This window comes from Rhineura floridana, chromosome 18, assembly GCF_030035675.1.
Source record: "Rhineura floridana isolate rRhiFlo1 chromosome 18, rRhiFlo1.hap2, whole genome shotgun sequence".
Lineage (NCBI taxonomy): Eukaryota > Metazoa > Chordata > Lepidosauria > Squamata > Rhineuridae > Rhineura > Rhineura floridana.
In genome coordinates, this window is record NC_084497.1 from 30,388,657 (window position 1) to 30,403,975 (window position 15,319).

Consider the following 15,319-nt stretch of genomic DNA (forward strand, 5'->3'; position numbering starts at 1 on the left):
GACATTAGAAAATAATGGTCTTTATTTCTTCTAAATATTAACACAGATGTAGACTCTCTCAAATACAGAAATAATTTCATTTTTTTTACATCAGTATCGCATAGCACTGTCTCCTTTTTAAATAGATGCTTGTAAGTGATGCTGGCGGTGTTTGGGGTAGGATGCGGAGGGCCACCGGCAGCACCTTAGGACCAAACCATGTGCCGATGAGCCCAGTCAGCTGTCGTACAAACGTACCAGTTCCACTGCCCCTGTGAGGGGACTGTCCGTCCAGCCTGCTCCTCTCACTCTGCCATCTGCGGGGCCTCTGGCAGGGAGGAGGGCTGTGCGTCCCCCCCGTCCCGCGTGCGGAAGAGCAGCTCCCCTGAAGGGATGACCTGCTCAGGCTGCCAGCTGGCAGCTCCATACTGCTGGTAAAAGTCTGTATCTGCCTGGAACATGACCAGGGCCTGTGCTGTGTGGATGCGCACGTGCTGCGCAAGGCTGTTGGCATCCAGGAACTTCTCCCCGCAGGAATCGCAAGCGTAGAGGATTTGGGTATTGGGGTCTGGAAAGAGATCCAAGGCGAGAAAGGACAGACCAGTAAGAGAGCAAACGGGGCAGGTTGTCTTGCTTGGAAAGCGCTTCACCCAACCGACAGAAACACTGGTCAGCCTCACACAAGGCCCCTATCTGCATACTATACACTTAACGCAGCAGCATACCACTTCATGCAGTCCTAGTTTCCCCCACATAACCCGAGGCACTGTACCATGTTAAGGGTGCTGATGAGAGGTCTTAGGAGAACCCTGTTCCCCTCACAGAGCTCTGGTTCCCTTAGCACCCTGGGAAGAGGGATTGTTAGCTGCGCTGGGAACAGGGAGACGCCTAACAAATGTTGGCACCCTTAAACTACAGTTCCCAGGAGGCTTTGGGGGAAGCCACTCGTATTTAGGGTTCCTCTATTTTGCAGACAGCAAAGATCTACTCTCGCCTCCCCTTTCCTGCTGCCCTCCAGCCCTTTTGGACGATGATTCCCATCAGCCCCTGGGAGTTGGCTGGGGCAGATGAGAGGGCATCAGGTTGGAAAAGGGTTGCACAGAGGTACAAAGGAAAACGCCTCTCTCTAGAAAAGCAAACACCTGCCACCTGCAGGCCTTTCAGTCGTGTCCCCAAAGGTCACCGCTTGCTCTTTGCAATAGGAGGACTTGCAGCATGAAATAATTCCTCACACGTTGGGCGGCTGCACCCTTGTGGCCAGCTTTCTATACAGAAAGTTGCCAGAAACAGCCTTGCTTCCCGTTCTTCTCCCCAGTACCAGCCTCCTTCCCTGCCACCCCGAGGCTTCGTTGCAAGGGAGCTGCCAGGCCACGCTCAGCCAGGATCTCACCTGCTTCCTGCACTTGCTTCACAGCCTTTGTGATTTCAGCCTTCAACGCTTCTGTCTCGTCAGCTGTGACAGGCGCGGCAACAGGGACCACTGTGGATAGTTGAGAAAAACAAGAGGTAACTGCCCTGCCCAGGTGCAACCACCAAGCCTGCCCCCCCAATGTCTTTCCTGTGGTGTGGGGTAACACTTCCTGCCATTGGGGAGGGCTGGGGAAGGGAATGGGAGATGAGGGGCAGGGGAAGACAGCAAGTTCCTGCGCAAAGATTATGCCACAGGCTGAGAAGGGTCAACTGCACCCAAAATCAGCAAAGGAGGTAAGGAAGACCCCACCCCTAACAACTGTCTTACGTTGTGTAAATGCATCATGCTTAGCTTTTTTGCCAAGGATGTCATGAGCAGAATGAAGGGAGGAGGAAATTGCATATGGTGTGGGCCAATTCTGAGGACTAGAAGATTTATGTTTTGGGGAAGCTGAGGTTGCCGCCCATTTTCTCAGGTCTCCTGCAGGCACTTCATAAAAGATGAGCAAGAAGGACCACCCTCTCCCACCACGCAAGCAAAGGACCCCCTCCTCACCCGTGAGCTGAGTGACTGCCGTGGCTGCCAGCGCTTCCGTGGCTAGCGTCACCATCTCATCAGAGGCCACCGTCACAATGTCGAACTCGTCTCCTTCCCCGTGCTCGAGCACCTTCATGCCGGCTTTGCCCTGGTGGACCGTCTTGACGTGAGAGCGAAGGTTGTCCACACGGTTGAACCCACGCCCGCACTTGTCACACAGGAACGGCTTCTCTCCTGCGTGAGTCAAGAAGGGGCAGGCACTTTGGCAGCCGGCTGAGGGCACCTCCTCCCCCATAGCCCTCCCTTAGCTGGCCAAAATCCACCTCTCTGCCCACTGGATGCAAATCCTTGCCCAAAGGACTCACCTGTATGGATGATGATGTGCTTAGAGAGGTCACCGACGTTCACAAACGCTTTGTTGCAGACGCTGCACTTGTGGGGGCGGATGTTGTCGTGGTGGCGGATGTGATTGGCCAGCTGGCTGGACTGGACAAACCTGAGGTAGAGGGAGAATGGGTGGCACAGGTAATAAAACTTGCACAGCGCTTTCAAGTATTCAATGCACTGCACATGAATTACCCTGTCAACAAGCCCGTGTTATCATCTCCCCTATTGCAGGGGTGGGGCAGTAAAGCTGAGAGGGAGGGGCGACGCGCCTTAAGCCACCGAGGCAGATTCAACCTGAGAGCTGCCTGCGTCACAGCTCATGCTACGCCAGCCAAGTCCTCCCCCACAAAGCACCCCCCCCACCCCAAACTCTCCAAGACCCAGCTCTGAAGCAATGACTGAGATTCCCCAGGAGGCGGAGACAAAGGGACACAAATGTCGCCGGCTGCATAGCTGAGCTTGCCTTTCCAAAAAGGGAGCAAGTTTCTAGGTCCCATGGGCTGCAAAAATATGCTTGAAAGTGGATGATAATGCCCAGCCTGGTGTAATCTTCAAAGCTGGGAGGGTGGGCGGGGAAGCACGATTTACAATTTGTGGATGCTCCAAAGCTTCAACTCCCAGTTTAATCTCCCCGTCTTTTTAAAACAAAATCAAAACAGGAAGAGAAGCCAGCACAAAATAAACATTTCTAGGGCATAGTATACAGGCGGTGCAGCCACGCACGCCCCACCAGCCCTAGCCTTGGGTGGGTGCGGAAGTGACAGAACAAGCAAATCATCCCAGCCTCTGCAGCTGCAAGGAAACCCACCAAGGTGGCTCACCTCTTGCCGCAGCGTTCACACACATACGGCTTCTCTCCAGTGTGCTGGCGCACATGCGCAATCAGGGAGCTGGCTTGCGTGAACGCCTTGCCGCAGATGAGGCATTGGCAGGGCTTCTCGCCTGGGAAGAGAAGAAAGGAGAAGGTGGCAACAGCCCTTGGCAGCAGGGCGGCGCTGGATTCAAGCCGGGCAAGAAGGCCTAAGCGAGAGTACCGCCTAGGCACGTGCAGAGAGAACATTCCGTGGCACTGAGCATCAAGCTCTCGCCATCACCCATCTGGGATTCAGGTGTACGTGTGAACCTGCCTTGAGTTAAGACACTGGTCCATCTAGCCAGTGGCCCACTCTGACGGCAGCATCTCTCCAGAGTGTGGGGCAGGGAGAGGTCTTTCCCACCCCCTGCCAGCTTCTTCATTAGGCAGAGCAGGCAATCCACACCACCCTCTGAAAGTGCAACACTTGCACAGGTTGGAAGCCTGCTTTCTTGCCAAATGTGAACTGGCGGGTGGGTGGCCCTCCCAACGCTCCCCCCCCCCGTTCTCTCCTTGGCCTGCCCCAAGACTCACCCGTGTGGATGCGGACGTGGCGCTGCAGAGCCCCAGGGTCGGCAAACTGCCGCTGGCAATGGATGCAGATGTACGGCTTCTCACCACTGTGGATGCGCAAGTGCCTCTTCAGGTTGCCTGCAGGAGGAGGAGGAGGTGAAACGCCCTTGGCAGGCAGGCACAACATGCGCTTTGGGTAGAGGGGGCAGCAATGACAGCGGCAGCCATAAGACCAAAAGCTGCAGGGCTTTGGCCCTGGTTGCCAGAAGCAACCGGAAGCGGCCCCCATGGCCGGGTCCAGCAGAGCTTGACTCAACCTCCATACCTGAGGTGGTGAACTGCTTCCCGCACTCCCGGCACTTCAGCGGCCCGTCGGCAATGTGGATCTTCAAGTGGGCCTTCAGGTTCCCCACCTGCCGGCAGACGCGAGAGACTGGCGATGAACGTGGGGGCTGCCACAACCGTGCACCCCCGTGCAAGCCAGAGCGGAGGGCCCACGGAGTGGGTGGGGGGCCCCGGGGGGCCCATCCTCACCTGGTTGAACTTCTTCTCGCAGTGGGGGCACTTATGCTCCTTGTCTGTGTCGTGGGTCTCCAAGTGGCGCATCTTGGAGGTGGGGTCAGAGAAAGAGCGGCCGCAGTAGTCACACTGGTAGGGCTTCTCGCCGCTGTGGACCAGCTGGTGGCGCTTCAGGTTGCCGGAGGTGGTGAAGAGCTTGCCGCAGTCCTCGCAGCGGTACTTGGCCTCTCCTGTGTGTCGCTTCTTGTGCAAGTTGAGGAGGCTGATCAAGCGATAGCTCTTGCCACACTCCTCACAGCTGTATGGCTTCAGGGGGCTGGAAGGGAATGGTTTGGACTGTTCCAGGGAACTCCTTGCCACAGGACAATGCAAGGGTGACCAGCTGAGATGGCTTTAAAGAACGGCTAGCTGTGTCCATAAAGGACATAAAGGTATTATCAGAACAGTCTGCAGGCTACAATTTTATGGAATCTCCCAAAAAGACAGACGGTGCAGACTTCAGCTTTATTTAATTACAGCTGAAAAGATCTGTTCAAAAGGGTATTAATGATGCTGGCTGAGAAGCCAGAGCCCTGTGCACAGGATGACAATTAAACCAATCAGCCTCTGCCTAATTTTTGCACAGTCCACCAGAGCAGAAATGGCACACAACCACAACGAACACAAATGGAATTATCCCACCCATGACAAGACACAGGCACTCCCCACCCCACCCACCACAGCGCCCTTTCCCTCTGGATCAGCCTCCCTGGCCTTTGCCCCATCGCACCTGTGTGTTTTCTCATGGGCCTTGCAGGCGGCTGGATCAGAGAAGGCTTTGCTGCACTCTCGACAGGAGAAGGGCTTCTCCCCGGTATGGATCCGGGTGTGGCGCTTGAAGTTGCCGGTGTGAGTGAATTCCTTTCCGCAGTCCTGTGGCAAGAGACAGTGCAAGAGGCTGCTGAAGGGAGCTCCACTGAACAGAAGGACCAAAACCAGGCCAGAGTTGCAGCTCATCAGCCCATCCGGAAGCAGCCTCTGCCAGCATTGCTTGAACCAGAGGGCTGGTCCCTTTTCACTCCCACCCCTCTAAGGGCAAGAGAAGTGTTAAGCATTAAACAAGCAGAGAGGCAGGGCAGCAGGTTGGCTGGACTTACGCCACTTCGTGTCTAAACCCAGACATTTTCCTCTGGTAGCAAGCTTGGGAATGGGTATTGTTGGAAGCATGTTTGGGAAAACACAAGCCCAGCGCATGCGCACTTTGGGGGCAGCAGACAGGATCATCACAGGAGGGAGGCAAAGTCTCCCAGGCTGCTGCTGCCTTCCTCCAGCTCTTGCTCCCCGAGATCCTTTCCGATGGAGGCGTCAGGGGGGCCTCCCTGCAGCTGAAGCAAGCCCTCCCCGCAGGGTTTTGCTCTACAGGAAACCTCTTTCAAGCTGCCTCCACGGGGCGTTCTGAGCCGCTTCTCTCCTTCGACGGCTCCATTCCTCCTGCTTCATTTCCTCCCACAACTCACCTCGCACTTGTGCGTGACCGACCCGTAGGTTTTTGACTCCGTCCTGTCGCTGTACGTCCCCGAGCGCAGCAGCCTGGCCTCCCCACTGTTCTCCTGCCCGGAGTCTGTGCCCCCTGACTCAGTCTCCTCTGGAGTGTTGCCGTTGGCCAACTGTGCCTCGTGGGTTTGGGCGTTTGGCTCAGCCTCTTCCACCTCTTCCTCTTCTCTGCCTTCCAGCTCCACCTCCATCTCAGCAGGGAGCTTCAGTACAGAGGGCTCTTGGGGGGGGAGAGACAAAGCAGATGGACTGAGGGCTGGGTGGATGTTGAAAGAGACCCCAGAGAGAGTAGCAGCCACCACAGGTCTGGGTGGACTCCATCTTGGTAGACCCAGCTGTGTCTGGGTTGCTGCAGCTGCTGAATCCCCACCCCTGCACCATCCTTCCCTCTCAACCTGCACCCTTCTGGATTAAATTCATAAAATCACAAAGTTGGGTAGGTTCCTAGAGGGCATCTACTCTGACCCTCTGCTCAGAACAGGAATCTTGCAACTGCAGCCTCTCTGACAGGTTGGCTGTCCAACCTCTGCTTAAATATCTCCAGTGAAGGAGAACTCAACACCTCCTGAGGCGAATTCTGCTGCACTGTTGAATTGCTCTCACCCTTCAGAGGATTCTCCTAATATTGCGCTGAAACCTGCTTCCCTGTCACTTCCACCCATCGGTTCGAGTCCTGCCCACTGGAGCAACACAGAGAACAAGGGTTGTATGCAATGTTAGTTCTACTCAGAGCAGACCCACTGAAATAAACATGACTAAATTAATTTCAATGGGTCTATCCTGAATAGGGCATGGCTGGGAGCTCTTCAGACCTTTGGAGACCACTCTCCTGTCTCCGTGGTTTCATCTCCAGGCTGGACAGCCCCAACTCTCCCTTCACCGGACTTGTGCAGCCTGAGGCTCAGGGTGGATACCAGTAAATCAAGGAAGCATCCAATACTCCACCAGGAGAAAATCCAATTCTACAGCAATAAAACACATTCTGTCCAACGAACCCTGCTTGAGCCAGGAGGGAGGGTGTGGGGCCTCCCAGGGATGGTGGGACCCCAACTCCCATCATCCCAAGCCGCTTTGGACCAGTCTGGACCAGGGATGGTGGGAAGTCCAGAGGGATCCAGACCCTTGACTTCAGCCATCTCCTCTCCCCAAACCCTGGCCAGACAGACAGGTCCTATGGCTCTCTGAAAGACACAAGCAGTTGTTTACTTGGGTTTTTTGCTTTGGGCCATTGCACATTTGCAGATATAGTCAGTCGTGTCTATGAAATTCAGGGGGTCTACTCTGACTAGGTCTAATGCTGGATACAACCCATAGTTGTTTTTTACAGCATTTCTCTCTGCTGCACGTGCAAACCCCCCCCCCACAACTGAGAGCTGAAAGCAAGCAGACCATCTACCTGCAAGCTTCTCCAGCCCGTTCTCAGAAATTGCCCCATTTGCCTTGCAAATCCTTCCCCCTCCCCAGCTGCCGCCTGGGTGCCTTGAGCTTCACTTGTGCCCAAAATGAGCCCTTTCCTGCCTCTGAGTATTTCCGGTTGGGAGGTTCCCTCATTCACCTCCGAGAGCCTTTGGGATGGAGAGGGGTCAGCAGCTGCCCATCATGACCCCCGCAGGAGGAATATGACAGACTGGCTCCTCCCCCAGCACTGGGAGAACAGGAGCCAAGTCTCCGCAGGGAAGGAGGGAGTTCTGGGCAAGCCCCACACGAGCAAAAGTCAGATGTGGAGAAAGAAAGGCCCTTTTGGTGCCACATGGAGATCACACCCTGCAGTGTCCGGTAAAGAGCCGGGGGGCAGAAGAGACTTTTCTCCTGGGCAGAAGGAGCCCATTTCCCCACTGCTGGAGCCACTAACCTGCCTCAGGGGGGCTCGAGGGGAGGCATTCTGAGGTGGGGCTGGTTTCTCCAGGGGCAGGACCATCTGGCTGCGGGTTCTCAGGCTCTCCAGAGGAGATGTCTCCTGTGGCCTTGTCTGCAGCTGAAACAACAGGAGCAGGTCACAAACCCCTCAACGTCACCAACAAAGAGCCATGATGATCAATGGCAACAGGTCAGAGCGACAGAGTGGAAAGCAGGATAAGATTTGGGGAGAGGGAGGGAAGAGAGGCCTAATCTGAACAATTCCTGTCACACAGCACGGAACAGAGGCCCCGGATTTTAATTCTAGCAGAAAATCCTGGCACGGATTTTAAAGATAAGCCCCAGCAGACATTCTAGACCTCATGGATGTTGAAAAATGTGGTCTACTAGTTTGGATTTCCTCCTCTCCTGATTCTACACCAGCGTCTCCCAGCCTGGTGCCCTGTAGATGTTTTTGACCCCACTCCTGTCAGCCCCAGCCAGGTAGGAGTACAAAACATCCAGAGGGCACCAAGTGGGAGAAGGAGTGAGCTGCCCTACTAGTATTTATTTGTTTATTAACCACATTTAAACGATTGACTTCCTCCACCCCACCACAGGCAGGCCCTGACTGCCTTCCGGAATAGCTTTGAGCGAAGCCAAACGGAGGTGGAGGCAATGCAAGGGGGGGGGAGTTTTGCTGCCTCAGCCTGGGATTTTCTCTGTCACAGATAACTGTTATTCCCACCAAACAACATCAAAAATGATTTTTTAATCTCTTTAAGGATCCACTGGTGGATCCACCTTCTCAAAAAAAAAAAAGTTTTACTTGGATTTTTAACCCAATACATTGCATCAGGCAAGTCACCTAATGCTCTGGTAGTTGCAGAGAATCAAGGTTTGAATATCTATCTTCAGGTTTTTGTTTTGAGATGTCTTAGCTTGCCCTGAGCCTTGCAAGAGGATTGGAATAGAGCTTTTAAAAATCAATCAAACACAGATAATTCTATGAGCACCCTTCAGCCAGTCCATCACACACGGACTGCACTCAAAGACCCAGCAGGGACAAAGGAGGCTGCCTTATATGAATTCAGACCGTCGGGTCACCAAGCTCAATATTGTGCGCACTGACTGGCAGTGACTCACTGAGGGCTTGAGGCAGGGGACGTTCCAGCCCTGCTTGCTAGGGACTGAACCTCGCATGCAAACCAGGCACTCAACCATAGAGCTACGGTCTACTCCTGAAAGTACGATTCTAGTCCTCATGGCTCTGAACAAAGGGCTGATTTAAATGGAAGCACAGCATGCTCCTTTGTACTGAGTTAGACCATTGGTCCATCTACGCCAATACTGCCTACTCTGACTGGCAGCAGCTCTCCAGGGGCTCCGACAGAGAAGGGCCATTTCCATCCCATCCTTGGGACTGGGACATTCTGGGCACAAACTGAGCCACGGAGGTCAAATGCGTTCACTCTGCATTTATTTGCTGTTTGAACTTCCAGGCCACTTTCCATCCAATGGTCCCAGGGTGGGTTACAAAATTACCACACTTGAAACAAATGTACTTTATACACGGAAACCACTTTTTGGAGCCTGGAGCCTTGGACTGCCCAAGGCCCCGATTCCCAGCACTTACCTGGACCCTTGCCAGCCCCGCTGCTCGCCTCCCCCATGGCCGCCTCCGCTTCCTCCTCCTCCTGCTCCTCTGCACGATCCATCCCCTTGCCCTGCTGGAGGGCACTGCGTGGGGACTGGGGGGTCTCCTCCGGCTCCCTGAGGGCTTCCGTCTCCTCAGCAACTCCACCAGCTGTTTTCTCCTGCCCTGGGAAAGAGCGAAGGCAAAGCCACCGATGACACACTCGCTTCTCTTCGGCTGTCACCCCCAGAGAGCGGCTACCAGGTGCACAGGCCACCCCCCTCCCTCCAAAAATGGGCACAAGAGGGATCCATCCCTACAGGGCTGCAGCGGTAACAAAGCTCTGGCCAAGCACTCATGTGCACTCAAGCAAGTGCTGCAGGGTCGGGGTGGGGAACTGTAAGGCACGCTCAGCAGGCTTTCTGCTTTCTGGGCTGAAGAAGAGTCCATGCCAAGGAAAGCCAAAGCCTGAAGATTTGCATGCCTTATTCGGCCTCAGCCTGAGAGACCCCACAGAGCTAAGACTGGGGGGCACTCTTTTCACCCTTGCATCCTCGGAAAAACTTCCTGCCTCTGTGTCTCCGCTCAAGTCACTGGCTGGGTGGGGCATGTCTAGCACCAAGCCCAGGACAGCAACTCACACGCGGATGCAACAGGCAGCCTCCTCCCTGGGCTTGTCATTAATCATCAGAACAGCCTCCTCCAACCTGGCGTTTCAGGCTGCTCCTCCCATACCGACTCCTGATGGGAGTCATAACCCAAAGCAGCCAGAGGGCACCCTGTGGGGGAAGGCTGCGTTACACCTCTTGGGACCCACTGACCGAACGCCAGAGGTTCCACCAGGGAGTCCATAGCTGATTCCTCCAGCCACAACAGCCAGAAGCTTAGAGAGAAAGCAAAAAGCAACAGAGCAGTGCCCGTCATTTCCCTGCTCCTGCAAGGATGGGTGCTGAGCCAAAGAACCCAAACAGCCTCAGAGGCGAGGAAGCCCCATACCAGCCACTGCTGGGGCCTCAGGGCGCTCGGCGGCGGTTTCTGCCGGCCCCGACAGAGCCCTCAGCGAGTTGCAGGCGCTGATGATCTCCTGCATCTGAAGAAAACCAGCCACGGCCAGGACATCTTCCACATTCTCCAGGCTCAGGGTTAGCTTGGCCGTGTACATGAACTCCAGCACCTGCTCAAGACCTGAAACGGAGATGGAGGCGGTGAATGCAGGACAGAGTGCCACCGGCCACCCCACCCCGCCTCATGGGCATCGACAGCAGGCATCAAGCAGGTTCTGGAAGCCACCTCTGGCTTCCAAAAGCATCCAGACAGCACAGCACAAAGGCCACAGCCCTCCTTCCTTTTCTAAGTGGAGTTACCCCCAGGCGGACCATTCGTGCCCGGACACACACCCCAGGCCCACCTGCCGCATTACTGATGTCCAGGTGCACCACATCCTTCTGGTCCACAAAGAGCATCCTGAAGTACTCGCTGCAGGCTGCCAGCACCGCCTTGTGGGCCTTGAAGTCGATGCCGTCCACCACAAAAGTGCAGTCGCAGAGCAGGCCCAGTTGCCGCTGCTGGTTCAGCTGCTCCAGCACTTGCTTGCTGTGCTGAGGGAAGTCCATGGCTGTGGAGCGAGAGGTGCGGAAGGTCTTTCAACGCGCCAAGGGAGGCCTCTCCCCCGCCAGCACAGGCGGACCAAGAGTCTGACTCGGCCTGCAGCAGCTTCTGGGTTCCTTAGACGGCTCAGCGGAACTCCCTACAGCGATCAGCATGCTCATCCTGAGACGCTTCGGACCCAGCCTGACTGCTGCCACTCCAAACAGGAGGCTCCACTTTTCCAGATAGGTGGAAAGTGCTCTGCAGCCTTTAGCATCGCTGCCCACAAGGCAAGGCACACCAGCTTATTCCAGTTTTACAGGCAGCGAATCGAGGCTGAGATGCAATGACTTCCTTAAGGAGTTCAGGGCTGAGGTAAGATTTGAACCTCGGTCCCTGCTCCCAGCACCTTCGACCACCTCCCTTCACTGACACCAAGCCCCCCCCAAGTTTCCTCCTACCCCATTCAAGAGAGCACCCCCACCTGAGCCCTCACCGGCTTAGTAACACCTGCTTCCGACCCCAGAGACCTCCCACCCCTCCACCGGCCAGCCCAGAAGCCCACTTCTTCAGCTTGCCCCTTAAGCTGCCCAAATCGCCTCCAAGCGACCAGCAGAGAGAGAGGTCGGCCGGGGGGCGGCGGGAGGGCATGGCGCCCCCACCCCCCTTTTCTGGTGATGAACTGGTAGACTATATCCCTGTTACGGACCCACTTTGAAGGCTGTCACTCCGGGAAAGGATATGTAGAGAATCCTGAGCCGCCGTTCCCCCCCCCCAAACTGGTCGCCCCCTCCCACCCCCAATCCCCTCCCCCTCAGCAGCACCTGACACTCTGGGGGTCTCAAGAAGCCTCCCTCCCCCCCGTTCTGCCCCCTTCCTTCCCCCCTGTCCCTCCCCACCCCCCACGTATTCCCCCTCCCCTTTTGCTGCCCCTCCCCCCGGCCCACAAACTTGCTGCCTCCTTAGGGACCCTCCCCAGCGCCCCCCTCCCCCTTTGGTCTCCCCTCCCCACTTGCTGCCCCCGCCCCAGGTCTGCTCTTTGGTGCCCTCTCCCCCTTTCCTGGCAGGCCGGAGACACCCCCCCGCTCCCTTCATGCCCCTCCCCTTCCCAACGCCCCCACCCACCTGCCATCCGGGCGCGTCACATAATCCCGACCGGCGGCGGCGGCGGCGGTGGCGGCGCTCAGAGTGACACGGAACAGACAAAGGGCGCCGCCATCTTGGGGCCGGGCGGAAGCGGCGTCGCCTTAGCCACCGCCTCTTTCCCGACGCGCATTTTTTTTGCCTTTCGCCTTGTGCGCATGCGCGTGCCCCGCTTGGCGAAAGGGGAACCGTGGAGGCGGACGAATAAAGAGCACGTGACGCAGGCGGCTTCCTCGGTCTGTTTTGGCCGCCATGACACCAGAGGCAAGGGCAAGCACTAGAGGTAGCTCTGCTGTGAGAGGAAAAGAAAAATACAGGGAGGGGGGGAGAGGAGGCGGGGCAACAAGGCCGCCCCCTCCATTCCTCCCTCCCTCCGCTGGCTTCCCCACACGTCAATTTATTCTTCTTTTTAGCTGTCACATTCTGCTCCTCCGATTATTATTGGGGGGAAATGGAATTGGCCTGCCTTCAAGTCGATCCTGACTTATGGCTACCCTATGAATTAGGGTGTTCATGGTAAGCGGTATTCAGAGGGGGTTTCCCATTGCCTCCCTCTGAGGCTAGTCCTCCCCAGCTGGCCAGGGCCTGCTCAGTTTGCCACAGCTGCACAAGCCAACCCCTTCCTTGTCCACAACTGGGCTCCTTGGGACTATGCCGCTTGCCCACAGCAGCACAGCTGGCAGGGCACGTCACCCCTGAGCCACTCCCTGTGGGGTGATCTTTAGCTGGCCCTTGACGCCCAGGAGACACGAGCGGGGATTTGAACTCACAGGCTCTGGACTCCCAGCCAGGCTCTCCTCCCCACTGTGCTATACCAGCTGCCCGCTTATTATTATCATTAAATTATTAATTACTGTCATTTATGTCCCACTTTTAAAAATTATCCCCACCCACCCAAATGGCTGCAATAACCACTGTGAAACAATTAAAATCAATTTTTTAATTCTGATTCTGCCATTCTTGCTTTCTTTGCCCGGCATTTCCCTTTCTCTCTGCCCGCCTCTCAGGGCCCTGCCTTTCCCTCCACTCTGTGTCTATGCAGCTTTCCCCCCAGGCCTTGGTGAACATCACAGCAGCATTGTAACAGAAGAAACAAAAGTTGAGAGAGAGAGAAAATGAAGACAATGCTACTTACAGTAAACTTTCCAGACAGACAGATGTTATTAGCATAATGGATAAACAGGTGGCATAGCAGATAATAATTGAATGATAACAACAAACAGATCGACTGTTTAATGTTGTAAACAAAAATCAACCCATTGTAGAATAATTCTGGGTCAACCCAGGGGGGCCTGAGGAGGTGCCTGATGCCGGATATTGCCTTGAGTGGCTCCTACCCTCAGGCTGCCAGGGACTCCACACCTCACAGCTGCTCCCTCCCCAGGCTGCCAAGTAGGTGCCAATGCTTTCTCCTCCCCACCACGCGCACCTCTTTTGTGCCCGAGGCAGCCTGCAAAGCCATCCTTTCTGTGAACAGTCCACCCGCACTGCAGGCACTATTCAGCAACAGGGAGGCCCAAGACCTTTGTGTCCACAGAAGGCTGTATTTCCCTTGAGTTAACATGGCTCTGCTTGTTTCACCATCTGAGCTCTGCCCGTTGTCTCCCAACAGCATCCAGGTAGGTCTTCTTTGTGCCAGGAGGGGTCACTCTTTGTCAAGGTTTGCTTTTGGTGATACTCACCACCTCAGGCCAGCCAGAAAGAAAGAACACATCTTGGCATAAGGATGGAGAATTGCCTCTGCGCTCTGGGAATCTGGAGAAGATTCCTTTAGCCCCTTTCAGTGTGTGTGCTTTTTAAACGTGTGTGTGTGTGTTGTAAACTCACATTTCAGCACCTCTTTAAAGCATCATCTTGAAGTCCCTCTGGTTCACGTTTGTTGTAGGCCTTGAGGTGTGTGATTCATTTGTGCAATTGCACAACATCCAGTTTAGGAAAGTTTGACACACAGGCTTGCCGTGCTGAGTTGCAGCACCCGTTTTCCAAGTGATTTATTTGGCCAGCTCAAGAGAGGCAGCTGGGAGACCGGCTGCAGAATTAGGTCCTAGTGAGATACACTTTGTGGAAAAGTCTTGTCTCTGGGATGTTTTTTATGGCTAGCTAGCAAACTTCCCAGATTCCCTCTGTTGCCTTGGCCCGTGGGCCAGAATCTTGGAGCGTCCATCAGCACAACTTACCATCATGTTACATTCCTGGTGCGAAGTAGAACAGAGAGGACACGACGACCTCTGAGCTAATCTCTGTGTTACACCCAACACAGTGCCAAGAGCAGGCTTGTGGTAACTATAAACAGTCCCATCCCAGAGCCAAACACAAGACGCTGGCAGCCGCAGGAGCAATGTTGTTTTGCAGGCAAAATGGACAAAACTAGACTCTTTTCAACTTGCCTGGTCACTTAGGAGGCGGGCCAAACTTTTATGCAAGCACGTTGCCCCCCCCCAAAAAAAATCCCACATTCGCAGATGTTCCAGAGACCATCTTGTTTAACACGCTGTATTGGGAGGAGAGGCAAATATCTCTTGGCGCCTCCCAGTGAACTCAGACTCCCAGCCCAAACAGAGTCACTCTGCCTGTAATTCAGGCTAGAGGTAGGGCTGCAGATGATTGAATGCTTCTCCATACCCCCCTCAAAATTAAAACAAATCCTTGCTCCTGGAAAGCTAGCATGTCAGTCTTCTAGCCTAGCCTGCTGCCTTCTATGTTCATTTCTATGTGTAGGGATTTTTTTCCTTTTCCATATGGAAGCAGTTTCGTATCTGATTTTTCCACATCCACCCACAGCCTGACATTCCACCGCTCTTTTCACAAACAAGGCCTTCATCCCTGATCTGGTCTGGTGCTGCTGCTCTCCTGGGGCTCTGGAGCATTGGGCCGGGGATGGGCCAGAATTGGGCCTGCCTCTGTTGGATGTTCCTCAGCTAGTTGATGTAATTCAGACAGCCTTTATGGTCAGAACAGGATGGGGCTGGACTGCCACTGTGCCGTGCCGTTCGACAGATGAAGCCCTCAGCCTGCAAAACCTTCCCTTGACAACAGCAGCACTCCAGGAGTTGCTTCTGTCTCGATGGCTCTGCTGGTGGGAAGGGAAATGTGTCCACCTTGGGTGGCTTCTAACTGGGGACAGGGGCTGCAGACCCTCCTCTCATCCTTCTCCCAGGTCTGAGGAAAACCCAGGCACGGGCAGATGACTGCCTCCCTCCCAGCAAGTGGCTTCCGTCCTTTGTCAAGCCAGGCATCTATTTCCAGAGGGGTGACTCACTTCTTCCCCTGATCTCTGTTTTCATGCCGTCCTCGGCCTGCAGCAGGGAAGGGGGTTGGCCTGAGCATCAAGGACATCTCCTCACCCCAATCTCCCAGGGACACAAAGCCCCCCTCCCCTCTACAC

The 15,319-nt window shown here is 55.1% G+C and overlaps 1 protein-coding gene across 1 annotated transcript; it reads right to left on the bottom strand.

The window, feature by feature from the left end:
- Window positions 1-4: 4 nt before the first annotated feature.
- ZBTB17 (zinc finger and BTB domain containing 17) lies at window positions 5-12,082 on the bottom strand. Its single transcript, XM_061601739.1, has 15 exons — window positions 11,917-12,082; window positions 10,613-10,819; window positions 10,201-10,389; window positions 9,205-9,390; window positions 7,585-7,707; window positions 5,696-5,952; window positions 4,969-5,111; window positions 4,215-4,515; window positions 4,006-4,093; window positions 3,702-3,818; window positions 3,136-3,256; window positions 2,293-2,423; window positions 1,946-2,161; window positions 1,370-1,459; window positions 5-547 (listed from the first exon to the last, which is right to left on the bottom strand). The coding sequence occupies exons 1-15, from the start codon at window positions 11,921-11,923 to the stop codon at window positions 285-287; spliced, it is 2,439 nt and encodes an 812-aa protein (XP_061457723.1). The 5' UTR covers window positions 11,924-12,082; the 3' UTR covers window positions 5-284.
- Between the last annotated feature and the right edge of the window lie 3,237 nt (window positions 12,083-15,319).

What these genes read in the sequence shown, in the direction of transcription:
- ZBTB17 (XM_061601739.1), bottom strand. An exon ending in CGGTCACGCACAAGTGCGAG is followed by an intron (nt 5,112 to 5,695) that starts GTGAGTTGTGGG and finishes CTCTTGCCACAG; the next exon opens with GACTGCGGAAAGGAATTCAC. An exon ending in GCCCATGAGAAAACACACAG is followed by an intron (nt 4,516 to 4,968) that starts GTGCGATGGGGC and finishes ATTCCCTTCCAG; the next exon opens with CCCCCTGAAGCCATACAGCT.